This window comes from Micropterus dolomieu, linkage group LG20 (genome assembly GCF_021292245.1).
Source record: "Micropterus dolomieu isolate WLL.071019.BEF.003 ecotype Adirondacks linkage group LG20, ASM2129224v1, whole genome shotgun sequence".
Taxonomy (NCBI): Eukaryota; Metazoa; Chordata; class Actinopteri; order Centrarchiformes; family Centrarchidae; genus Micropterus; species Micropterus dolomieu.
In genome coordinates, this window is record NC_060169.1 from 12,409,475 (window position 1) to 12,437,261 (window position 27,787).

Consider the following 27,787-nt stretch of genomic DNA (forward strand, 5'->3'; position numbering starts at 1 on the left):
TCCCACAAAGTCACACACTGCTTATGGTGGACTGAAGCAAGAGGTTATGCTTTGTAGAACTCTATACAGTCAACGGTTTAAAATGAGTTCACTCATGGGTCAGTTCTGGATGAATTCAGCAACCAAGCTATGGTGTTTTGTTCGCGGTAAAGCATTTTCAGTTTGCTCCAACTCTGATTCACACCTATGCATGGAATGATCTTCACAGTCACAACTGTACAGTATGTGAGCTACATCTCTGTTCACATTGCTACTCTATTCTTTTTATGTCTTAATTGAATCATTTCATTGTAACAATAAACTAATATGAAAATTCTATTTATTTTGATCAATACAATTTTTACAAAGGGTATAAGTTATATACACAATAATAAAACACTGTATATGATGCTGAACCCAACTAAATGTCTTTATACTGTGGAATTATTAACACAATAATTAAACAAAAGAGAAAGTTAAGTTTAAGTCCAGGCACTTAAATAAAGAGAGCAAATCCATCCCCACTGTGATAATCTTGTACTGTACCTGACAGGGTTGCTGGTAAGGGACACACGCAATGAGTCTAGACAGGCAAACAGACGTTCGTCCATCACCCCTGACTTCAGCTCTCCCAAGAATTCCTGGGGAGATATCTGATGGCTGCTTCTCAAGCTACCCTGGAAGAAAGAGAGGAAAGAAGCAATCTCTTTAGAGTAGCCACGGAAAAAGTGATCAAACAACATGAGGCCGAAAAGTCTGAATAGTCAGTACACTGAATAAAGACCCTATGTCATCACCAAAGCGCAAATGTCCTAAAGTGCCCATGGATTCATTTATAGTACTTTGCTCTTGTTTCTTTATGAACGCGAAAATCTATTTATCTCAGAAGAGCACTTACCTTTGCCCGCACAATGCAATAGTTAAAAAAAGACCAGACAAAAAGCCACCTTTAGAATCTCTCTAATTTTTCCCTTTACCATCATAAAATTACCCACATGTTGGTCAGTCACTCCAGTTTGAAATTATTATACATCTTAGTTGAATACGCTGAATATAGAGAGCAGCACAGGTGCAGGAAAGTGAATTTGATACATTTCTTTGGGCAGTCATTACTTGGGTTGGGCAATTGTCATTACTTTTGATAGTTGACAGACTGAATGATTAATTGCAAAAATAAATGTATACATTAAATGACAATGTAGAAAGTTGCTACGAAAAATAACATATTGGGCATTTAATCACATCTCAAAATGACGGATAATTTTCAAGCATATGACAGGCAGGTTTTTTATATTAACATCTGTTGAAACGGGGTTAGAAAATCCTTAAAGACACAGAAATTCTATTGGTAAATGAGAGTTTATTTATGGTTCAAATGCATATTGTATCTCATGCGCAAGAAGAAACTAGCTTCACTTACCATGGAAACATATGCAAGACAGTCACAAGCCATTCAATTAGATGCAAATTTGTCTACTACCTTTGCTTTACCATTAAATAGCATATGGAGATATATTTACTGTTTCTGAAACACAATGCTAGTTAATCAATAATAGCTGTATTATTTCAATAAACCATCAGTGTGTCAACTATACATTAGCATGGGCATAATGCCTCAGGGTGGGCATGTGTGAGTAATTGTACGTGACCTTTAGTTTGAGTGTGGTAAACCACTGAAAAAAGAATCTGATCAATAAGAAAGCTCAAGGTTATGGATACATGGTTCCTACACATTTTCCATTTTAAAATTCCATACTTTCCAGACTCAAATTTCTAGTCTTCTCTGTAGATTTTTCAGACCATATATGGCATCTGAGTACAATTAGCTAGATATTGATTATGTAAATAAATGGTTAATCCAAACATGTTCTTACTATGTATGCTATTATGTTGCCAAATAATTGCCAGACGATTGTCGCTAGGTAATGTAGCTCATGTAAATGAATTAACACCAAACCATTGTGGCCTCTAAGTCCACACTCCTATCCAGAAATCTGGACAATGTTTCACTGTTAAATATCTCTGCCTATAATTGTATTATTTCCTCTTAACATATTGGATTAATATTATTACATTATTGCTCCTCCCAAATTGTAGCAGCAGAAAATGCAGCCATAATGGTTTGGTTTTCTTATGCAGAAAAGATAGTCTGTTTACTTTTGTGATGATCAGTGTATAACTCATAAACGTTCAGACAAGCTTAGTATTTGGTGATTGGTGTGCTATAATAACTTTATAATAACTTTATTTGTAGAGCACTTATCAAACAGAGTACAAAGTGCTTTCACAGAAGATAAAGAACAATTAAAATCATAACAGTTAAAAGGACACCAAGACAAAGCATCCACAGATTTAAATGAATAAAATAATAAAACGGCTAGCCAATCAGATAAAATCAGAAAACGCTTTCCTGAATAAATACGTTTTCAGACGAGACTTAAAAGAAGGCACCGACTCGGACATCCTGATGTCATCCGGCAGATCATTCCAGAGCCTTGCGGCCCTTACCGCAAAGGCTCTATCTCCTCTAGATTTCAGCCTGGCCTTAGGGATGCACAGGAGACCCTTGCTGGAGGATCTCAGGCTGCGTACAGGTTCGTACGGGGTTAAGAGGTCACGAATATATTCTGGTGCCAGGCCATTAAGAGTTTTAAAAGTAATCAATAAGAATAAAATAGTAGTAATCATAAAATCAATCATAAATCAGACAGGGAGCCAATGTAAAGAGAATAAAATCGCAGTGATATGGTCGTACTTCCTAGTTTGGGTTAATAACCTAGCAGCCGAGTTCTGAACTAATTGTAGGCAGTTCAAAGTTTTTTTATTTAGACCTGAGAACAGACTGTTGCAGTTGTCTAGGCGAGACGAAGTAAAAGCAGGTATCACAGTTTCAGCATCTCTGTCATTTAAGATATTTCTAAGGTGAAAGAAGCATGACTGGACAAGCTTAGCAACGAGTTGTTCAAAGCAAAAATTGCTATCAAAAAGGACACCAAGATTTCTGGCAACAGGCGTAATGTAGGTAGACAAATGACTAATAGAGGGTATAATCTGATTAGTAGTGTGCTGGGGACTAATTACGAGGATTTCTGTTTCATTAGAGTTGAGTTGTAAAAAGTTTATTGACACCCAGGCTTTTATGTCAGTCAGGCAGGCCTGGAGGGAACGCAGCACACTGAGGTCAGTAGGCTTTACAGGGAGGTATAACTGAGTATCGTCCACATAGCAGTGGAAAGGAATACCATATCGGCGGATAATGTCACCCAGGGGGTGCATATAATTGGAAAACAAAATAGGTCCGAGAATTGATCCTTTGGGAACACACGTAATAAACAGGAGAAAAGGCGGATTTAAAGTTGTTAATAGACACACAGTACTTCCTGTTAGATAAATACGAGGCAAACCATTCCAATACCGTGCCAGAGATGCCCACCCATCTGTTTGTGTCAAACGTCGCAGACAAGTCTAACAGCACCAGAATTGAAGACATGCCAGTGTCCGCGTTCAATAGCAGGTCGTTTTTTTCCCGTAACTTTTAAGAGAGCAGTCTCTGTACTGTGGTGAGGGCGGAAACCAGATTGGAATTTTTCGAAAATGTCATGTTCTTCATAACTTCAAGAAACTGCTTAGAAACAATTTTTTCCAGAACGTTGGAAATGAAAGGAAGTTTAGAGATAGGGATAGGGCGAAAGTGGTCGAGGTTGGTGGGATCAAGGCCGGGGTTTTTTAGGACTGGTTGAACACAAGCACATTTAAAATAATCTGGAACACAACCAGATGACAGTGAGCTATTTATGATTAAGAGCAAATAGGAACCTAGACTATCCATGATTTTGAATAAAAATTTTGTAGGGATAACATCCAAGGGGCAGGTGGATGGCCTCATCTTTGAGAGAGTCTCAGTGAGTTTCAATAAATTAGTTGGGGAAAAGTAGCTCCAATGATCCTGAGCTGGAAAGGCAGGGTAAGGGCTAATGCTATGAAGTGTGTTTGGAGACCAGATTTCTTCTATCTGCGCTCAGCTTTTCTACGTTCCCCTTTACAACTTTTAAGTGTCATTTAGCCAAGGCTGCTGATCAGATTTTGTGTTACGTCTAGCTTTCAGGGGGGCTATAAAATCTAAGGTGGACGAGCATGAAGAATTAAATAAATTAACTAGGTTATTTGTATCACAGTCAATTGGGATCGAATTATTAGTTGAGTTAAACTGCGTACACAATTTCGCTGTACTGTGCTGATTTAAAATTCGCGTGTACTTTGGCTGGGGTTTGACAGTGTTAGCTGTCAACATATCACAGAAGAACATAATAAGTTTGTGATCAGATACAGGCAAGTCCTTAACTTCCAAGGAGAGTAAGTTGAGTCCCAGTGTGAAAACAAGGTCGAGTGTGTGGCCATGGTGGTGGGTCGGACCAGATACATGTTGCTGAAAATTAAGAGAATTTGTAATACTTATAAAATCATTTGCGGGGGTATTACAGGGCACATCAATATGCATATTAAAATCACCACAGAACAATTCTGTCATAATTTTAAACTAGACTTGATAAAAAAATTAAAATAAAAAAAATAAATCAGGAAATTCCCTCAAGAAAGGAGCCGTAGGACTGGGGGGGCTATAGATAACAGCCAATATGGTCGGGATAGGGCCACCTAGTTTTCAGCATAAGCACTCACTTCAAAAGTAGAGAATATGTTATGTATATATGCAATTCAAAGCTATTGCTGTATTTTCTTTCAAACTAATTTGGTCGCGGATGTCCAGATTTGGAACACATATAAAAGGCGCTTAGGGCGGAGCTGTTTTGATACTTTCTTTTCTTTTTTTCCATACTTATCCAGACCAAAATCAAATCCCATACTTTTCCATTCTGCAAAGGAAACCTGTGGATAAATCCAAATGCCTATTCCTCTTTAATGACGATGAACCATGTCTCTTTATTATTGAAAGTATATTTGAAAGTATTTCCATACTTTCAAATATTTCACACAAAATGACATTTCCCAAAGACGCACAGAAACTAAAGTCTTTTCAGGTTGGTTCAAAATGTTGTCATCAACAGAGAAATCACAGCAAGTAACTGAGACAGCCATTATCGCTCACACTGCAATAATCTATGATCACAAGCAAGAATCAGGGTGGCCTTGTAGTAGTAAGAAGTGGTTTTACTACTTATTTGTATGTGCATGACATAAAGGTCACCCTGATTCCACCATCCCCATAAGGTTTTTAGCAATGTATAACCTTTGAATTAAAATGTACCTGCTACATTGCTGCATTGAGAATTACAAGGCGTCAAATTTCGTCCTGCCTCCAGTTCTTGACAAAAATCTGACAGGTGTCTTCATGGTAAACACTGTTTTCTAGCAAGCGTTGCACTTTGTGTATTTCTGTCATTTGTAACTGCAATTGTCACATTACGCTGATGTGGTGACGCTGTACTGCAATCAGCACAGTACATCGGGAAAGACGCTGTACTGGCAGGAACAAATAATACCCAACACTTGCAGGCTGCCAAAACAATGGAACTATGCCCAGCCCATCTCTCTCCTGACACCTCAAGCCCCAATCTATGATACGCTCCTCAATATATAATTATAAAAAAGTGTCAAAATCTCACTCAACAAACCCACTTTTATCTTCAATCAACAAAAACTGTGTTGTAATGATCAGAAGCACCTGTGTAGCCTTAGGAAGGGATATTGAACACCCTTAAAAAGGCACAGTAAAATCCATATGCATGTTGAATGAGAGCCAGGAAAGAAAAACATCATTACGGCTCCAAGTCTCCTGTGATAGTGAGTGAGTACTGAATAGCTTGGTATCCAGTTTGAACCTCTGGAAAAAGTGATTCTATTTGTAATATCCTCCGCCATCAATGCACTCACCTCCCAATCAGTTGGTAGTCCTATTAATCTAGCACTTTTCAGTGACAACACCCTCCAGAGTTGATATCATCATGGCTAAAACAACTGCAACTCTTTCTTGGCATCATCAGCCTAGGCCAACTCCTGCCTCGTATGTCTCTTACTCTGTCATTAGTAACTGGAACAGTGGCTGTAATTTCACCAATTCCACCCACACAGTAAGTATCTGCCTTCCTACCTTTTCCTCTTCTGGCCCAGTGGGCAAACGCCTCTCCCTTCCTGGAGAGCCATGATGATGACCAGCCTGTTTGTTTCTCAGGATCTCTAAGGTCTTCAGCAGTGAGAGAACCATGAGTGCTGCTCATGGCAGCAACAGGCCTGTCTGGCTGGGCCTTTCTCGCTAAAGGAGCATTAGTGACAGGCTGTTTGCCCACTGCTGGCATCAGGGGAGCCGGGGACCCACCTGCAACCCTAGCCCCATCCACATCATTTGCTGCAGAAGCAGCCCAGGGAGTGCCCCTGTGACATTTCTGCCTCAATCCTTTTCTCAACTTGATATGAATTCCATGCTATTTATAACTATATTTCTCTGATATATATTGGTCAATATGCAGTCCCCTCCAAAAGTATTGGCGCAATCACTGTCCCGCACAGTTCTGGTCAAGAGAGCGGTGTGGGCTGCAGGGTGAGCTGTTAGCTTTGCGTTGGTGAATGTGCCGGGGACACAGCGGCACGTTCAATGTACAGTCCCCTCCAAAAGTATTGGAACGGTAAGGCAAATTCCTCTGTTTTTGTTGTTAACTGAAGAAATTTGGGTTTAAGATCAAAAGATGAGTATGAGACAAGAGTTCAGAATTTTATTTCCTGGTATTCACATCTAGATGTATTAAACAACTCAGGACATACCACCCTTTGTTTGAACCCACCCATTTTTCAAGTGAGCAAAACTATTGGAACATGTGACTGACAGATGTTTCTTGTTGCCCAGGTGTTGCCTTTTAGATTGATTGTCCAAACATTAAATAGCTCTGCATGACAAGTCTAAGTTTTCATCCATGGTTCAAACCTATAAAGACTGAATTTCCCGTTAAAGAGGATAAGCCAACATGAAGACCAGAGAACTGTCTATGGGAGAAAAGCAAGCCATTGTCAAGCTGAGAAAATAAGGACAATCGACCAGAGCCATTGGACAAACATTGGGCATAGCAAGCACAACAATTTGGAATGTCCTGAAAAACAAAGAGACGATGCAAACCACTCATCAGCAGGAAGAATTGGAAGGCCAGATTGAAATTTGCAAAAAAGTACAGAGATGGACTGATGTAAGGCTGCAGCTAACTGATTGATTTTAGTATTCGAAGCTTGTCGATTTATGCATCCACTTATTAAGGTTCTTTGAGGACACTGCTGTTCACATTGTTTGAACGCGGTTAACGGCAGATGTTTATGCTGATACTCAAGAAATGGTACTTTTACGTTTAATAATATATTAACAATTGTTAACGTTCATAAAATATACACTGATCATTTATAACTATTGATGAACCCCACAAAGAATAGTATAGCGTTTAAAAGCAGAACTTTAACGCATTTTCATACAATTCTCTGCAGGCATGCAAAATTCGGCATAAAACCTGTGACAGCCGAAACCGAATATAACGAAAACCTTCCCTCAATTTTTTTATTTTCCCCCCACATTCTTTTTCATATAATTTGCCTTTTTTTTTTAACCATTGCATGAATTGAATAGTCAAAATGTGCTTTTTACTCAGTGATTCCCACAAGATTTGGAGAGACTATGGTGGGTTGGTCCGAGCCCGAGAGGGTCACATTAATTAATTAATCTAATTTCCATACTGTATCCACCTTACTTTGAAAAAACAGATGTCGTGAAGTGCATCCTTGCACTAAATTCATCAAGTCTGGCACAATTTGATAATAATGTGTGTCCTCGTAATGCGTAACATGAAGACTTCATAGCCTCTCTTCAGTTAGGACTCTCGTACTGCAACACTTGTTGTCTTTGTAAAGTGAGAAAATGACAGGATAAAGTCTCTAACCTGCCTGTCAGCTCGCACTGGTCCCTTTCAGAGGATTCATAAAGATCATAAAGGCTTGAATACGTGTGCACTCCAAATTTTGGTGCAGCTAGCTTAATCGCCTTCTCAGAAACAAGTGACAAAAACACTCAAAGCGGTTCAGACCATTTTTTGCCTTTTCTAAGACATCAGCCACAGATCGAACAGTGTCTGCAAACAGCGATTTTTGAGTCTTTCTCAGACATTTTACAATGCTTTCACACTGCCGACATGTCAACGTATTTGTTTGGTAAAAGTTATTCGGTCTTTTGACTTATTAGGCCGAACCCCCGAAAGTGCTTTTTTTGCTATTTTTCGGCCGATTAATTTCAGATGCCAAACATTCGGTACATCCCTACTTTACACTGTGGCAATTGCATTCATAATTATATATAAAATATTGCAGAGGATTGCGCTCCACTGTTACGCATTATATAAAACAGAACTCTTCACAAGGGTAAAACAAAAACATTTCACTGCACCAGCAAGTGGTGTGGTTGACAGCAGTGAGATATGGTCAAATATAACTTCAAAGTATGAATCTTCGCATATCGCTGTCCTATCACATCCACCCGCAACTCTGAGAGAGAAATCTCATCTATTCATTTACCAATGGTGATTTATGCTTCTTTCTCAAATAACTGTGCCTAGAACAATTAATAAAGCAGCATTTTCCCCGCATTTCGGTTGCCCTTTCCATTGGGACCCTCCTCCCTTCACAACAGGACACAAAAGTGGAGCAAGGCCGCAATGCCCTGATCTGTCTGTCTCACTGCGCACTCACTCTCTGAACATGGGCTGTACTGAGTAAGTGTTCTGAGGCCCCCGTCCCCTCGGCTAGATCAGATACTGGGGAGAGGATACAGAGATAATGACAATGATAAAAACTGACATTACACCCAAGCGACAGGTTTCGTCTCCCTGCTGTGGCAAAAGACAACATTACCTAAATATTATGCTGTGCCTGCAGTTGACATTCCACTACACGACTACCTCTGGTGCATCCAAACACTGCTGCAACATACTACAGGTCCAATAAAATAGCCTTAACTGGTGAGCTTCAATCAGTTGTGAATTCATGTAATATATAGCTTAAATAATTAAATCAAGGTCATGTAAAATATTTGCCACGAGGGTTTTCAGGGAAAAGGTAACAAATATTACCAATGGATTAATATTAACCAACATTAATTATTATTTATTGTCATATCATAATTATTCAAAATCTTGGTGAAAGGTGACAAGTTTGCAAATATATATGTATATGTAGAATATGTATATGTGTAGAAAATGTAGAAAAGTTCTACATCGTCATTAAAAAACAAAGGTGCTGGAGGGGAGTGATGTGTAATTACTCAGTAACATTATCAACATTGTTTACATTCAATAACGTACATTTACCTAGTTGGGCATTTGTTCCTCTATTAATGATCACCTCCTTCAACAATCAACCACTTTAAGTCAAGTCTTAGCCACAATTGGAATTTGCCACCCAGGAGACCACATGGTCAATGCTGGGACAGTTAGCCCTTGTGTCATGTTTTCTAAAATTAGCTGATTAAAAGGTCTCTGAGGCTTGCGAGCAGGTCATCCAGATAAAGTCAAAGGTGAACACCTCAGTTCACCTTTGGCAGGTTCACATGTAATTTTGTACATAAAAGAAAGTTTGGAAGATACCAGTTTTGAGTTGGCTAAATTTAGCCCAAACAAGATCTTTATGGCGGGCGGGCGGGCGGGCGGGCGGGCGGGCGAGAGAGAGAGAGATGTGGGGCAGTTGCGTTGTACAGCGCCAAAAAACATAATGAAAAGAACAGAAAGTTGTGAACACTTGTCATAATTCGGGAGAAATGTGACCAGTGAGAGGACAATAAAAAACGGGAGTCTCCCATGAGCTAACCGGGGCTAACCTCTGTTGCTCCTTGTTTACTTCTGTAGCCTGCAACAGCGCGCTGCATGTGACGTTGTGTTATTCTTCTGCCGCAGACAGTTCACACTGGAGTCTGATATGGGCCACATTTAAGCATTAATGTGAACTGTCAAACAAATCTGGATGAAAATATCGTAATTGAGCATTAAGGCCTGCAGTCTGAGCGTAGCCTATGACACCAGGTGGTGGTACTCATGCCACTTTTGTCCACAATTTCTGCCAAAATCAACAAAAACTTTAAGTAACTATAGTTATTTCATTCTGTAATCACATGACATTGTGACTAATATGAAATGTTACATAAATATCAACTATGAAGTCAAAATGCATGAGCCCACAGTGGACAAATGGAAAGAAGTCTTCATCCGCCCATCACCAGAGAATAGCATAACCTTGAGTGTATTACTGTTAAAGGACCTGGTATTGGTCTGAGAGGGTAAATTATTACACGAGAGCCCTGGCCTGCCTCATAAAATAATGGTCATAATTTGACTATGCCATGGTCTTGAGAGTGATTTAAGAAGCCTGAAGAGTATCTTCCACCTACTGTCATAATATATTATTTAAGTAGTTACCGACATAACAACATGCTCATTTTTACAACCTCCCTTTATAAACATACAGTTTCCCACATCTTATGTACATGTAGTATTCAATAAAACTGGTGTTTTGAATGCTTTTAATTTATTGCATTTTGACCAGTGGCCACATTTTTTTTACCATGCCGGTAAACAGATGTAGGCATACAAACAGGCTATGGTAAGTAGAGATGGATAGCCTGAGGCTACTTTGGAGGGATGTCTGGTTAAAACAAATATAATAAATGCAACACTTCTTTGCAATACACTAAGTCAACTTGTTAACCAGAAAACCTTCAAAAAACAAACATGTAAAGGAATATTTTTTATAACATTTGATATAAGTTAGAAGGTGCCCTCAAGCTTCTGTTAAAATGAAATCAAAGACACCCACAGCCTGTTTTCATAATTATTCAAACTAAGTATCACAGACTTGACCCATATTAACTATGAGCACACTCTTGGGTAGATTTAATATATCTAATAGTATATTTTATATATATATATATATATATATATATATATATATATATGAAAAATAGTTTCACCTGCAAATTGTGGTCTTTCAATAGGATTCTCTTCTTAAGGGTAGAAGGAATCAATGTAAAGCATGGCCTTTTTTGGTCTGGGGGAGAAAGAATGATCCACAGTTTCTTTTTCTTTGTAGATTTAATCGTGTTCCTCTGAACACTGACAGTTTTATCACCCTCTATCAAGATCTGTCTGTCTGCTTTGAGTGGGAGTAAAGGAAAAGCTTAGGGCTCATTGCTGAAAATTGAAAGAGGACCAATCAACCATGATAGGATACCCACATACACAAAATCTAATCAATTATCTCACCCATTCAATTTGTGATAGACTATTACTCAAAAGCATTTATAATGTATGTTGTGATGCACTCCCACCCAAAAGCAAGACAAATTATTAAAATTGAAAATCTATCTTGACCACCTTTTGAAGGTGGATGGGGGGCTATACACTAAGGTAGCAGGCCTTGGATTTGAATGGGCATTTTTAATGACTACTCTGTTAAATATTCCCATCCTAAGTGCAGTTCTTGTTCGAGAGCTGCTTTGGGATTGGGATCCCGTGGGGCAAAACAGTGAGCATATGTGGCTGCTCCCGAGAACGTACTGCACAGGCTTGACTCGAACCGGCATCCTCGGGTACGGGAGACGGATACGCTGACAAGGAGGCTGAAGCCCGTGGCCACTGGTATCGGTCGCCAGTGCGTGTCTTAAGGTGTCAGGAGTGAGTTTTTACTCACTGCACAGTCTCGCTGGCTTCCATCACACGGGCTTATACAACACAAGACCAAGGCAAGGCAAGTCTGAAATTTGGAAAACTTCTCAGTTCTTACTGACAAAAATGAATGCAATGATTTATGTCGGTTTTCCTGAACGGTCGGGAGCCGGATCAAGAAAACAGTCCCGCGTAGGTCTCTAGTTCTTGTGTACTTTTACAAGTGTGTCCCAGATAAGGTGTAAGTACATCTTCTATAGATAGAGATGGTATGACAAATGAGATTGCACTAGCTTGTAATCAAACACTGTTTTTGATATTGAAAATTCAATCTCTCTATAATCTTTCAGGCCAGACCCCATGTGAGACATAATTTTTCATTGAAAATTACATTAGTCATACAGTATCTCACAAAAGTGAGTACACCCCTCACATTTTTGTAAATATTTGATTATATCTTTTCATGTACACTTTTTACAATGTAAAGTAGTGAGTCCTCCCCCTTCCGTTTGAGGATACCCCACAGATGCTCAATAGGGTTTAGGTCTGGACACATGCTTGGTCAGTCCATAACCTTTACGTCGTCTTGGAGGTGTGTTTGGGGTCGTTATTGTGTTGGAATACTGCCCTGCGGCCCAGTCTCCAAAGGGAGGGGATCCTGCTCTGCTTCAGTATGTCACAGTACATGTTGGCATTCATGGTTCTCTCAATGAACTGTAGCCCCCAGTCCCGGCAGCACTCATGCAGCCCCAGACCATGACACTCCCACCACCATGCTTGGCTGTAGGCAACACACACTTGTCTTCGTACTCTTCACCTTGTTGCCGCCACACAGGCTTGACACCAATAATTTGATTTTGGTGTCATCATACCACAGGAAATGCACCAGTAATCCATGTCCTTAGTCTGCTTGTCTTTAGCAAAGTGTTCGCAGGCTTTCTTGTGCATCATCTTTAGAAGGGGCGTCCTTCTGGGACGACAGCCATGCAGACAAATTTGATGCAGTGTGCGGCGTATGGTCTGAGCATTGACAGGCTGATCCCCCCAGCCCTTCAACCTCTGCAGCAATGCTGGCAGCTCTCATACATCTATTTCCCAAAGACAATCTCTGGATATGACGCTGAGCATGCACTCAACTTCTTTGGTTGACCATGGCAAGGCCTGTTCTGAGTGGAACCTGTCCTGTTGAACTGCTGTATGGTCTTGGCCACAATGCTGCAGCTCAGTTTCAGGGTCTTGGCAATCTCTTACAGCCTAGGCCATATTTATGTAGAGCAACAATTCTTTTTTTCAGATCCACCTAGAGTTCTTTGCCATGAGGTGCCATGTTGAACTTCCAGTGACCAGTATGTGGAAGTGTGAGAGCGATAACACCAAATTTAACACACCTGCTCCCCATTCACACCCGAGACCTTGTAACACTAACGAGTCACATGACACCAGGGAGGGAAAATGGCTAATTGGGCCCAATTTAGACATTTTCACTTAGGGGTGTACTTCCTTTTGTTGCCAGCGGTTTAGACAATAATTAACAGCAAATTTACACTGTTTTGTATAAGCTGTACATTGTAGCAAAGTGTAATTTCTTCAGTGTTGTCACATGAAAAGATGTCAGGGTTGTACTCACTTTTGTGAGATACTGTATAACATTTGCCCTGAAAAATAGCATAATTATAAAGACTTAAAAATACAAGACATTTAAACACATTGAATTCCAGACATTAAATCATGTAAATACAAAAAGTAAGCCAGAAAAACATAGGAACATAGCAAAAAAATATGTTATTGAATTAAAAAACTCACAGTTTTAGAGGCAGTAAAAACATACTGAAGGACCATTTCTCTCTTTGTGTTGAGGTCCTTGTCTCTTAAAGGGGTCTTTTTTTCCTCACTCAAGTTCATGTCCTCCTGAAAAGGAAAAAACAACAGAAAGAGAGGATAAATCTTATTCAATAATTATCTGAAATAATCTTGTTTTGTTTTTATTTTATTTTAGCGACTAGGGCTGTGGTATATGATGATATCATTTGACAAGTCATACTGTTGCTGTGATGTAGTGTTGTCACGATACGAAATTTATGACTTACGATACCTGCCTAAATAGACCCATACCGATACTGAAGCAAAACCACAGCAAAAATCTAAAACATCAGGAAAAGTTATGAAATAATAAATGACAAAACAAGGAGATTACAATTCTGTTTGTTTAAATAAAAACAGAAAATATCCTATCTACTGTAGATTGTAAACAGCTTTACAACAGAGGCTGTTCTCATTAATTGTCTATTTAAATCTTATTTGACTAAAAAGAAAACAAGAAAATGCGCTCAGTAGAGCTCCGCTGGCAAGGTGTATTGAATCATGCGTGTTCAGTCTACTTTAGTGCACTACTGTGTTGAGAAGGGCTAATAAATTATTAGGTGATGAAGCTCAAACCCAGGATTATTATTAATAATCTTCATCACCATAGCCACCAAGTGCCAGATTTAAAGTTAATGTAATTTATGTTTATTATTTTAATACTAAATAAAGTTCTGATGACATGTTTTCTTGATTGTTTGACAATGTTTTGACAGTGAATGAGTACATTAATAATTAGATTACTGTAAATAAGAAGATTAATGTCATCGTTATTAAAGCTTTTTTGTAGCCATGTCTCTCCCTCTGTGCTCTGTCTCCCAGAGCTGCAGCATAAGCCACGCTGACTCTGCCTTCAGGGAGGGGGAGCAGAGCGGCGCTGTGCGTGCAGTTCTGAGAGCGCTAGAATCGCTTACCCACCTTAATGACGTTACTGTTGGAAATTCCAACAGTAACTCATGATATTTCATTGAATTTACAAAACAAAATTCTATATTGGGATATGTATTGTGATTGGGATATGAAATATATCGGGATATTAGATTTTAGCCATATCGCACAACCCTAGCGATACCTATGGCGACAGGACTTGCTTTTATTTTTCTCCACCCCATATACATAACACTATACTTTACTTTACTTTTAATACTTTAGCAATATTACCTTCAAGCTCCAAAGCTGATTTTTTTTTCCAAACATTTTTATTTTTTCTCCATTACCTCTTAAGCTTAGATTTGGTTTAATTTGCCACATTGAAGAAAACATGAGACAGTGTCTTATTTCTGGACTTTATGTTTGAAAAATTGGGGACCATATTATATCAGTGGATTAAACAATATTATGTGATTGTATTATTATAACATTATTGTATTCACAACAGCAGACCTTTTTAATGTAGTGACAATAATTTCTGTTCCAAAGAAAGCCTGTTACTATAAGAGTGTTGTATTAATGGGTTTTTGGAGCGTTTACAAGTCCATCGACATAAAGTCTGTAGGTAGTCTCAAGGAATTTTACTGCCACGAGTTATCAACTGGCTCATGTCGAGTGTTTTGGTTCCGTGGAGGACATAAAGTCATAACGAGTGGAAGTCGTCTTCCAAAGTCTTTGGCAGACAGAGTCATACCTCAAGCAGCCAAACAATATGTTGTTGTGTCAGAAAAAAGCAAGCCCAAACAGTCTTGGAAATGCTGACAGTCAGAGAAAATCTTTCTGTGTTTGTGAAACTGACCATTTTAAGAAGTTTCAAAATAAAAGGAGAGTGAGTGAACTGAAAAACAGATTTAAATCTAGTTTAATCTATTTCACCCCAAAAATTGCAAAATTTATAAAATTAATAGTCAACACATGGTACATGCCCACCTTGTTCTATTCAGTGTTTCTGTTCTAAAATCAAAACACATTTTCACTTTGGTTGCCCTTGCATCAGGTGTAGGTTTTACATGTCAAGCTACTATACTGCTTTTCTAAGAAATCTTTGATGACATTGTACAATGATAAAACAACATACCATCATCTTTTCAAACAGAGCCAAGATCTCTTTTTCCGAGGTGATCTTTGATGAAAGCTCCTCAAAGTGATGTGAGGTGGATGATGAGGAAATGGACCGATCATTAGTATTGTGTTTAGAATGTGACAGGGGGGGGCGCTCCTTTTTACTACCCGGAATCCGAATACTGGCGAACCTGTCAAGCTGTACAGAAAACAGAGAAAACACAATTAAAATAGGGGAAAGTACACAGTGCTAATTTGAGAAAGATCTTTTTTTTTTAATTGTTAGATTATGAGCATATTTAAATGGTTAATACTGAGAACGGAGTAGACAAAACAATTAGCCTATTAATGAGTTAGAAAATTAATGCTATTGACATTGAAGTGAACAAATTACATCCACAGAACATCTTGCATAGGTGGAGCAAAGCACTATTTAGATGACATGCAGTCATTACTTAGTGAGAAAAGCAGTCTGTGCTTTGTGGTGTGAATGATTCCAATGGCTGGCAATGAAGACCAATTTCATTGCCACTCATATCAGATTCAATGACTTTTAGTAAAGTGATGTTAGATGTTATTAAGATTGACAAACAAGAAAAGTGAAAGAACACCAGTTTCTCAAATCTTACCACATCATCTGTGATGTTTCTAAAGGGTAAGTGCTACAGGTGGGGAACAGAAAAAAAACAAATCAGGACACATAAAGCAACTGCATCAAATATGATTTTTTTTAAAGCCCTACAGCAGCCTGGAGCAAATTACTGTGATATCATTTATGAGCAGATATCTGTGATTTCCAACCAAGTTAAAAGTTTTGGTTCTTTATATTCTGCATTTGAGAAACAGAGTTAAATTGTGGTGTTCATTTTGATAGGAGAGCAGAGAACGACACAGTGCAGTCTGAAAGTATATGGACAGTAAAATGTAGCTATTGTTTTGTCTCCACTCTGTTCTATTCGTCTTGAAATAAAAAAAAATAATAATAATAATGTCATGAGTGATGTTAAGGTAGTGTGGCTATCAAGGCTTTGATGCACAGGTATTAATGGACCCAGTGTATGCCAGTTGAATTAAGCCCAAACTACTGCACAGGAGCCTGTATTACTACCAAGTACGATGGTTAGGTGCCAAACCTTCCCTACAAAAAGCCCAGCGGTTCAGTCTAGGTTGAATGTCTAACCCCAAGTGTCATGTTAGTCGACATCAATGACACCAGTCATTAAAACAAAAATTGCTGCCTAAAAAGTGTTTCCCTAACAAGCCCTGTCTGCAAATTATAAAGGATCCACTTGTGCAGTGGAAGAGGAGATGGGAAGTTGGCCTGTTGTTATCTGTACATACCAGCTACCTCTGTGCCTGCCAAGCAAGTTTTCTCTGCTTTAGCAGATTTTTTTGTTTTGTTTTGTTCAAGATTTCTTCTTGGGAAGTTACCATCTGTACTTTGAACAGGTGTAACAGAGTCAGAAATGCCAAAAGAATAATCCTAATAAGTAATCAGAAGTCAATACGTAAACTGAAAACATTTCATTTCAAAACATTGTCATAATAAAACACTGAATGAAAAAGTTATTTATAAAGGTTAAGTCTCCCTCAAGCACAACAGCAGGCCATACAAGACCTCAGGGAAATAAATCAATACACACCACCATTGTTAAGGCTAATTAATTTAAAATCACCTGGAATAAAATATGTCAACCCGTCAATGAGCCATCCCTCTAATGAGTGTTCCGAGATTAACATTACACCTTTTTAGATTAGAAAAGAAACAGACTGAAGGTTGACATGAGAGAACAATAATAAAATGACTTAGCATATATGGCTACGGTAGGAATTATTTTGTCTCCACTGACAAATGGTCAAACTAATTGGGTACAGCTGTCAAACTTTAACCTCACATGCCCATATCTTGACAAACTATGGGCACCATGGCGTAACATTGGTTTGAAAGGGGTAGGGGTCCTCTCCCAGAAACAAAAAAAGGATTTGAATACAATTTTCTGAATTTCTACATGCTTTTACCATGTTCTCATCAACTTAAAAGTAATAAATTATTACTATACCTTCTCACTGTAACTATGCCTTTAATATAAAAATAAAAAACACATTGCACAGCCACCATCTCAATGTCTTAAATTTAATGGCTTGTATAGGAACATAATTCTTCCTACTTTCATGTATCTATTCTTAACTTTTACATTTTAAGATAAAAGGTAAAACATATCAATTAATCAATGATAGAAAGAGATTAACTCATCAAACTTGCTATTACTCACAATGCTTCATTTTTATTTTTTCTATCGCAAAACTCTACCATTAACATTACCATTCTGGTCACAAACTGTCAGCGACTCACAGCACAGGAGTGGGTCCACTTGATTACAATCTCAAAAAGGGGATTCTGAAAAGTGTGACAGGCGGGACGGCTGTCCGTATGGATGTTACACCCAAGAATAGGCATGTACAGTATACTCTTATTCTTATTTCCTATTTCTATTTTATCTCCTTATTTTATCTCATCTGTTGTGTTGTATTGTATCTGGAGCTGCTGTGACAACCAAATTTCCCCAGTGTGGGATCAATGAAGTCTATCATCTCTTATCTCTTCTTATTTGGAAAAAATAACAACATGATGAACCCCAACAATTAGACACTAACTATTCTAAATTATTTTATACATTGCTGAGATGATAAAATGTGTCTAATGAACTAGAAAATGGTCAAAATTAAACTTAACTAAGATATATTGTTATATAATATGAAGTAAATTACTAGTACATTAAAAACTACAGAGAAATACATACACATAAACCAACAAATTGTGAAATAATTCACAAAACTCAACTCACTTTTATGGAATTATATTTTACACGCTTCTATTCTCAACTTTTCACCTTCACTCTGCACTTCCGCTGCACACTTAACATAAATTTGAATAGTACCGTAATGATCAGTGGGTTTGTAACTGACTTTCTCCATGCTTTAACAAACTTTATATCATAATGCAGCTCTTCAACAATGAAGAAAAGGCCATTGATCACAATTGGATTTTAGCGTAACTCAACACAGAGGTAAAAAAAAAATTCCAAGACTAAACTAACTTTCAGAACACAATTGCACTTAAAGCTAGGAGAAAACCTTTCCACAGCATTTCCCAATAATTTAACTCCTACAAGTCGTTGCTATTCAGTTCTGCAAATACAAAGTCTGGAGGAGGGACGCCCTGAACAGTATAATAAAATGAAACCGTAAATTAGTCCTCCTGTTGTGTCCCGGCAGGACTGATGGTATGGAACCCAAACATGGCAAAATATAAAATGAATAGACATTATGCCAGCTGTTCTTTTTCATCATTTATTGAATATGACATCAAAATTACTGCTTGTTTTATACAGTCTAACAGTGCCTAAGCAGCCTTTTGTGCCAGCTGTTGGAAGTCTGCAATATATACTCTACAGTTCAAAGGTTTGGAATCATCTGTTATATTGATGTTTCTCTTCTTTTCCTTCAATAATGGCTATTTTAAGAACCAGATCAAAACAGTATAATTCAGACACATGTACTATTTACATTTGAAATAGTTTTGGAATAATAATGGACTGGAATAATTATTTAGTCGATCTCCCTACAGTGTTGCATGATGAGGAGAATACTGATTTTGGCCCTGCCTTTTATTTCTATTTTGTAATATAAGTTTGTTAAACCAATATCGCCAGTTAGTTCTAGCTTGAAATAGGAATATTATGCTCTTGACGCTGAAACAGGAAACTTTTCCTACTTTAAATCTGCACAGATTTTGATGCTAAGCTTACAATTTCATTATCCAATGACGGATGATTTTGTATAATCTTAACTGTTGCTCTTGTTCTTTGTCTCATTCTGCCCTTTCAGCTGTCAGTCTCATTGTACCATTGTACAGTGTTTTGTTCTCTGTGTTGAAAGCACTACTTTTTTTGCAAATCCTTCATACAAAATAACAACATCTATTTGAAAAGAGGACTTTCTACAACCTAAAATCATGAAAGACTATTCAAAAATATTGAGTAGTCCTCTCAGCCATCTGACTGTACCGAATCAAGCTTTTGTGGCAGGGGATTTCCAAACTTTTGAACAGTAGTGTATGTCACTGCAGCTTGTTCGCGGACTCATCCTATTTTAATATATTTTAATATATTATATACACATATATACACACACACACACACACACACACACACATTATGTAGGCTAAAACAAACATCACAATGTTAAATTGGTACTCATTGGGTCTCACTGCTGCATCTAAACAATCAGCATCATACACAGGAGTCCACAGGTGGAACGGTTAGGCGCAAATGGCCTGCTGAGACCGTATACTGTGTTGCTAAATATTTTGCGAATATAAAAAAAGTGTTAATTTTACAAATTAAAAATGCTTAGGTGCTTTATTAGATTAATTTACAATGATGTTCAAATTGTTGGTCGAGTGATCTATTAGTCAATCAACAGTTTTCTGTTGATTGAATAGATCACTGATGTGTGACAGATTATTTTAATTGCCATTTTTAAGCAAAGATTATTTGGTTCTTACTACTTTGTTGCTGCTTTTCTCTCATTTATGTATTTCATTAATAAATGAATATGTTTGGACAAAACAAGTTATCTAAAAGCATCACCGTGGGCTTTAGGCAACCAGCTCTCCAAATGTACATTTCCAAGGCTTCCACATTGAGCAAGCAAAAACACCCAGGTGACAAGGACAGCGGAATAAAACAAGGACAGTACAGGACAGTGAGTCTCACCACAAGTGTCTGGTAACAAGTGCTTCAGGTAAGAAAAATAATTCCCTGGTAACTAAATTACTAACAAAACAACATATAAAATTGTGGCTGCCCTAGGGCCGTTAGTTAACCAGCAATGCTTTACATTTTTAAAGATTTCACAATGCAAATCTTTTGTTTTAATGAATAAAACAGGATGGCCTGACAAACATAATTTGAAAATGTCTGAATTCATTTTACTTTCCGCTATCACCCTGTTAATTTAATTAAAGTCCGATAACATCTTTTTCAATTAACTGAGACAAGTTACCCACAAAATGCTGATTTGTTAAACACTGCAGAGGCAATCCACAACTGAAAAGAGAGGCCAACACAGAAAGGAAATGCTTCATGGAGGTCAGGGAAAAGCAAAAATTAAAGAACCCAAGACCAACCCCATACCAAGACAGCATCCATAGACATCAGATTTTGAAAATGTCATTCTTTGGATCAATCATTAACAACCCTTAAAAATACTAAGCAAACAGACTACTATGCATGGCTCTCAACAACAAATGGAACAATGGTGCTGCACCATCTTAATAACTGGTATTAAAAGGGGAAACCTTTACAAATATAGCTTTTTAAAGTCACGATCTCCACTAGAATATCATAAGTGGATAGACCACATGTGGTTATATGGACTGGTTTTTTTGTTTAGATTTTTTAAGTGTTTTCTGTCTTCCTTACCATTTCAGCACTACCTCCCAGGCAGTATTACAAGCAGTCCTTGACTGAAAAGGCACTTAGCTTACTAACTTCAACAATTAAAACTGATATGAACAACAGCCACAGAAAATGCTTATAAAATATCAAATTTCAGCTCTAAAATGACCATACCATTTGTGTCACTACTTGTGCATTTTATTTCTTATCCATCTCTTTTTATTTTTCTGGCTTGGAGATGAAAGTGTTGTTGTTTTTTTTCAAATTGCATTGTAAAAACTTAATTGAAATGATGTGTCTCAAATATGCTAAATAAATTCACAGTTACTTCTTTGAGCTCCAAAATTCAGTATTATTGCCCATTAACACTAAAAACAGTACACAATCCAAAAATTAGCGATACAGAGAAAAGATATTAAACACCCATTACATTAATGAGACCATAAAACCTTTTCAGAGCTTTAACTGACAACCGACTGGAATCTGGATGTGACAATAAAAAGTCCTTCATTATTTTTGTACTCTACACTTAGGAAGGTCAAAAACAACAGCATCTCAAAAGCACATTAACACATTGCATTAACATGTCTTTTGTTCCATTTCTTTCTTTAGTTTTATAATGCTCTGCTTCAAAACAGAGCCACCGCACATAAAGTGGCCTTTAATAGCATATCTGCTTTCTATAAATTACAGTAAATAATGTGGTATTGCAGTGCCACCTATTGAGACAGACTAAATAAATCAATGCTGTTCACTGTGAAACATATTTACAATGCTTTTCAGTTATTTGTTATAATAGTTATGCGTTATCAATATTGTTAGACAGACCAATCTGATGAGATCCCTCTTACTCCCCACAAACATGTAAAGACTATGCTGTACCATCACAGCCCATATATGTATCTTTGGGAACAAGTAACAATTTGGGTGAGTACTGAATCTGAAAAGGCAGATCTGACTTGAACATGTCAGGAAAGTCACTTGGAGCCATTTCAAAGCAGCTACAGATCCCAAGATCTACTGTGCAAACAACCGTTTTTAAGTTTAAAGTGCATGGCACAATCAGTGAAAACACCAATCTACTCCTGCTGAGAGAAAATTAGTTAGGATGAAAAAACCACCAAAAAGCTAGTCTGCAATGAATTAGAAGTTGCTGGAAACACAGGTGTCAGTGTCCACAGTTAAGCATGTTTTACATCGACATGGGCTGAGAGGCTGCCATGCAAGAAGGAAACCCTTGTTCATTAAGGCTCGACTGAAGTTGGCTGCTTATCACGTGGACAAAGAAAATGCCTTCTGGAGGAAGTTCTGTGGTCAGACGAAACAGAAATTATGCTATTTGGCTCGAAATATGTTTGGAGGAGAGAAGGTGAGTCCTTAAACCCCAAGAAAACCATACCTACCGTCAAGCATGGTGGTGGCAGTGTTATGCTCTGGACAGTTATGCTGCCAGTAGAACTGGTGCTTTACAGAAAGTTATTGTAATAATGAAGAAAGAGGTTCCAAATTCTTCAGGAAAAACCTAAAATCATCAGCCAGAAGGTTGGGTCTTGGATGCAGCTGGGTGTTCCAACAGGACAATGACCCCAAACACACATCAAAAGTGGTAAAATAATGGCTAAATCAGGCTAGAATTGAGGTTTTAGAATGACTTAAACCCCATATGTGGACGGTGCTGAAGAAACAAGTCTGTTTCAGAAAACCAACAAATTAAGTGGAACTGCCCCAACTATCAAGAAGAGTGGTCAAAGATTAAACCAGAAGCTTGTGGATGCCTACCAAAAGAGTCTACTTGAGATGAAAACTGCCAAGGGACATTTAACCAAATATTAACATCGCTGTATGTATATTTTTGACCCAGTACATTTGGTCCCATTTTCAGAGGACCCATAATATATTCATAAAAGAACAAAAATTCATGACTGTTTTAGTAACAAACCCATATGTGCTCCAGTCAGTCCATCACGTAACAGTTTTAGAAATTATTGGAAACTGCCATGACATGTAGGATCTTTACAAGGGTATGTAAACTTTTGACCACACACCACTGTATGGGATGTTAAATATAAATAAGGATGGTCTTTCGCACCCCATGTAAATGGCCTCCATCCGTACCAAAGACCATCCTTCATACAGCCTGTTATTAAGTTCCATACTTCACGTAGGTAGGTCACGAGATAACAACTCCCCCCACTGATCAAACAGAAAACTGCAGTTGAAAGCTCCAGAAAAAGCTAGTAGACCTTGAGATAAAATTTGTCAGATAATATTTCCAAGGTCAAGAATAACCTTTCAAGCTCAAGGTCATTTTAATCTGCTCTTTTGTTATTGGACTGTTAAAACAGGACCTGATTAGGTAAAACACTAATCCAGTCAGTCAATGAGACACAATAAGACACAGTGATCGCCCACCTCTTTGGTCAGAGAAAGATAACGACTAATGTCCATCATAAGTTATAGCCCAAAGGCATTCCTTCATTTTGATTAATTTGTCTGTCCAACAGTTAAAAAGTTCCAAATTGTAATACACTGTATATACAGTGTGCATATGTCTGTGTGACCCACTGTCAGACAGACATAGTGCAATGATGCAGGTTAAACCTACATTTGTAATCAATCTGAATAATTTAGCACATCAGAAAACGTGACTTTGCAACCCCATTTTCAACCAGCACTGAACACTCATCTTAGCAGGTGGAATGGTGTTTGCCAACAGCTCATCAGTGGGAGTGGATAATAACAGTCTGGAATGAAAACCATTCCTGCACAGACCTTTGCTACAATTGTAGACTAGAGTCTCTGAATGGTGGTTACACGGAATTAACTTGCAGTAGCAGTCTCATAAGGATGGGGTCAAACACGGGTTGCTCGTGCATTAAGTAGATCTGTGTCATACACAAGTCTCCTGTCTAAAAGGGGGGGTATGTGTGTGTTGTCAACAGAAGCCTGACTGCTTTAAAAATAAGACCCCTCGAGAAGCATAATAAGGGCAATGTTTTGTCCCAAAAAAACAAAAAACTCCCCATATCTCCCAGAATAATACAGCAGACTGAATGTTGGTTGGTTTGTAGTAGTAGGAAGCACATGGATTAGTGTAAGGGCTAAATCCTGTGCTAATTTTAACCTTTTGATTTCCTATATGCAAAGCAAAGTCAAACAGTCAAGGTCACTTTTCACAAAGAAAACTCTAATATGCAAATATTGCATTGCGTATTAGCTTTCCTAACTATGAGAGTCATTTTCTCAGCAATATACATCACATAATATGTCAAGTAAATACATTACACAGGCATAACACACCTCCACCACTGTTCATTTGCTCTCCTGCGTTTCTCTAGACAAGCTGAATAGACTCAGTTTTGAATATAGTATAACTAATATAAATACTAATATAAATATAGTACATTAATCCAAGGCCGTCTTCACAAACAGCCTATAGTCATGCATATTTTCACTATCATATGAAAAGCAAACATATATAATATGATAAATGTTTTTGCAGCCACTTTCTTTTTTCTTGAGGGTTTTGCACTTCGTGTGGATGCGTGTGTCTCTCTGTGTGTGTCTGTATCAGTGTGTGAGTGTCTCTGTCTATCTGTCTGTGTGATGTCCACGGGTGGTATCAGAGACCTCACTCATTTGGAAAAACATTCATTACATTCATTAGTGTGCCATACTTACAAACTTTGGTTTGCGGTCTCCTTCATCGTAACATGATGTGCTGTTTTGGGAAGAACCCTTCTTCTTTTGAAGTTTACTGTCGCGTCCGGTAGTAGATTCAAACCGCTGACTGGAACTATCCATGTTGTTAACCTAATGACTTTTACACGAGCGGATAGCTACTAAAGACGTTGACCTTGTAGTGTTAGAACACACCGTCGCTAAAATGGAGGAGACATTCGGAATTGTCTAGTACATTACCATTCGCGTATTGAATTAGCCGGACAGCTAACGACCGCAAACTTCACTCCCAGTCCTTTTAGCTAACGTTAGCTAGCAAGTTTGCTAAACTATCATTCACCGGTACTTAGCGCTAATCCAATTTATGGACTGTCACGTAACGCTTGAATTTCCGTAAACAAAATGAATGCAGCATACAAGTTAACGTTTTTTCTCCATTGACAAACTTTATCCGGCTATTAACTGAAAGCTATACCAAACAGCAGCAGCTGAAGCGTTGGCTAGATAAATTTATGGTGAACATATTTTTTGACAGACCCGCGCAATGAGTATGTCAGCTCCGCGTGTTTAATCCAACCAATAGTATCCACGGAGCCACAAAGGTTGGATTGTCATTGGTACAGCCCCCTCTGTTTACAGTTGAAAAGGCATTTGATTGGCCACAGTTGGCTGTCAATCAGCCCTAGTCCTGTTGGGATTGTTCGTTTTATTCAGCAGCGGCCTGGGTCTACCTTGGGTGCAGTGGTGGTTACAGTTTGTCTACAGTCATTCATGTCATGCCTGATAGAAATTATACAAGTTTAAGTTTTAACAGGGTTATAGCTTAACAATGTAGATGAACCCATAAGGCACATTTTAATGAATACAAATCATAGCTGATCAACCATGCAAGCTGCCAAATACAAATGCATCATTTTCTCCAATGTACAGTAATAGTAATCGTTATTGAAGAATCTCCTGTAGATAGTGTTAAAATTATTTAAAAAATCGGTGGCGGAAGCTTTATGTTTCCCTGAGAGGTTCAATCTATTTTATTAGAGTCAAAATAGGCCTACTATTTTGCACAGTATTACTCAGGTGTCAGATAAACAGATAATTGTCTGTATATTTTAGAAAGAGTTTTGCCCTTCTGGCCATCGTACCATGTCACATTTCAATAATCCCACCCTTATGCCTCATGTAGGCTTTCATGTGAAACTTTGGGTGGTGGAATATAAGTTGATGCTTCTGTTTTATTTTTTATCAGGCTGTTATGCCGAAAGTGCTTTACGCTGTTGGTTTCCATCTTTGCTTGGCAATTTAAAAGTGAGACTGCTAGCGCTACAGTAAAATCCCAAATACCTTGTCTGATGCAAACAGCAATGAGCTGATGTGATGCAACAAACAGAAACATTTGTGAGATTCTTCTCATGTGGTCTGCTCAAAACATGATTTGCTCCCCCAAGACACACAGTATCAGAGAGTTCTTCAATGTAAAGCCAACCGGTATGAAACATCTGTGCCCCTTTTAGTGAAACTCGTGAATTATATGAGAATATATTGTGTGGAATATTGACAGTGAAGTGGTTATGACTGATCATGTGGAACTTTCCTCTTGAGGACAATAAAGTTTAGTAATCTAATGATTGCAAAACGACAAAACAAAAAGTAATATTAACCTTTCCATTGCCTGTGCTTCCACACAGCTGGGAGCGTGCCAGTCCTTCCTAAAACCTCAGCCCTGGGGTCAATGATAATTAGACATTTGTACAGTATAACAGCAGTTGGTTGTGAGTTTGTTTGAAAGTTGTTTTTTTTAAGAACATGTCCTTGCCACCTGCAAAAACAAGAACTGTATCCACTTTTCAAACAGGCAACAGGTCATAGATTTCAGCTGTCTCTCAGCTCATGTAATTTGCTGAACTGTTATATTTCGAGCATCAATCTTTTACAAGTGGAGCAGTAATTTAGTATAATTATGCTTCCACTATTACTATGTCAATCTTCAAAAAGGGCGATAGTCTGGGACAAATTCTCACTCATATCTACTGTTACATAGTAATTGACATACAGATGGAGATTTGTACAAGCACAGATTGCTGAAAACAGATTTGGCAAGCACATTTTGAATAAAAAAATGATGGTTTGTATTTGTTTTCAAGGCAAAGCTTGAAGTCAAATATCGCTATTGAATGAAAAATTTAGCTTTGAAATCAAATGTGACTTGCTTTGAATTCTACCTCTTGAAATCTTGTTATCTTTGTAGACCTTTATTCCTGGAGTCCGTGAAAAGGCTGTCTGCATGGCTGCCAAACACAAGCCTAGTGCCTTGCTAATCCTCTCAGACAATGAGAGCTAGCCTTGCCATAGGGATATACAATCAAAACCCCCAAGGCCAAATAATAGAAATTCAAATTTTCTTGTATTGATACTGACATTGATCTCTGCTATGTAACAAACAGACAATCCATCTAAGTGAGTTTGAATGTTTTTTTCTTATTTAATTGTGTTTCATTTTTGGCATGAGTATTTCAATACCATAAACAACATTTTAAAAAAGGTACAAGTCAAAATTGTTAAAATTAAATTAGCAAGGAAAATTGATGTGTTTTCCTATATACAGTATTGTGTCTGATTGACAGACAACAACAGAGTTTAAATCCATCCATCCATCTTCATCCGCTTATCCGGGGTCGGGTCGCGGGGAGAGTTTAAATGTTTCTTTTTAATTTTCTTCTTTTCTTCTTTTTTTAAGAAAATTCTGACTCAAGAAAGGACATGTTATCCTCTCAATGAAAAAAGCTGCATTACTGGACTGGTCCATTTCTATTCCTGGGGCTTCTGAGTAAAAACTGCTTTAAATCTTGTGAAGCTTGTATTGAGAATAGGCACTGGTTAAACATTTCAGTGTGCATATACTGCCATCTTGTGGTTTCAATTGAAATGGTACAATTACATCACAATTGGTTTTGTTTCATTGATAACATAACCTTGCCAGGAGTTTTCTTTCATAAAATACAGTGTTGTTTGTGTAACTTCTTGTGTATTTTACTCTGTGTATCTCAATATCAATATCAGCAAGACTAAACAGCTGGTGGTGGATGACTGGAGGAATGGGAGCCCCCCCCCCCCCCCCCCCCC

At 38.0% G+C, this 27,787-nt stretch overlaps 2 protein-coding genes across 10 annotated transcripts in view; one reads left to right on the forward strand and one right to left on the reverse strand.

Annotated features, from left to right (window-relative positions):
• LOC123958874 (protein diaphanous homolog 3-like) overlaps positions 1-25,233 on the reverse strand; it is a 63,475-nt gene extending 38,242 nt beyond the window's left edge. For 3 of the 4 annotated variants that reach the window (XM_046032583.1, XM_046032584.1, XM_046032581.1), the window contains exons 1-5: positions 24,668-25,233; positions 16,154-16,186; positions 15,541-15,723; positions 13,476-13,580; positions 526-656 (exon numbers count right to left, since the gene is read on the reverse strand). In XM_046032583.1, coding sequence (XP_045888539.1) covers positions 526-656; positions 13,476-13,580; positions 15,541-15,723; positions 16,154-16,186; positions 24,668-24,790 — 575 coding nt within the window. In that variant the 5' untranslated portion in view covers positions 24,791-25,233. The remainder of the gene's footprint in view (positions 1-525; positions 657-13,475; positions 13,581-15,540; positions 15,724-16,153; positions 16,187-24,667) is intronic. The other variant, XM_046032582.1, reaches the window with a different exon arrangement.
• Positions 1-27,787, forward strand: part of LOC123958873 (protocadherin-9) — a 311,831-nt gene that overhangs the window by 115,513 nt on the left and 168,531 nt on the right. The window lies entirely within an intron of this gene.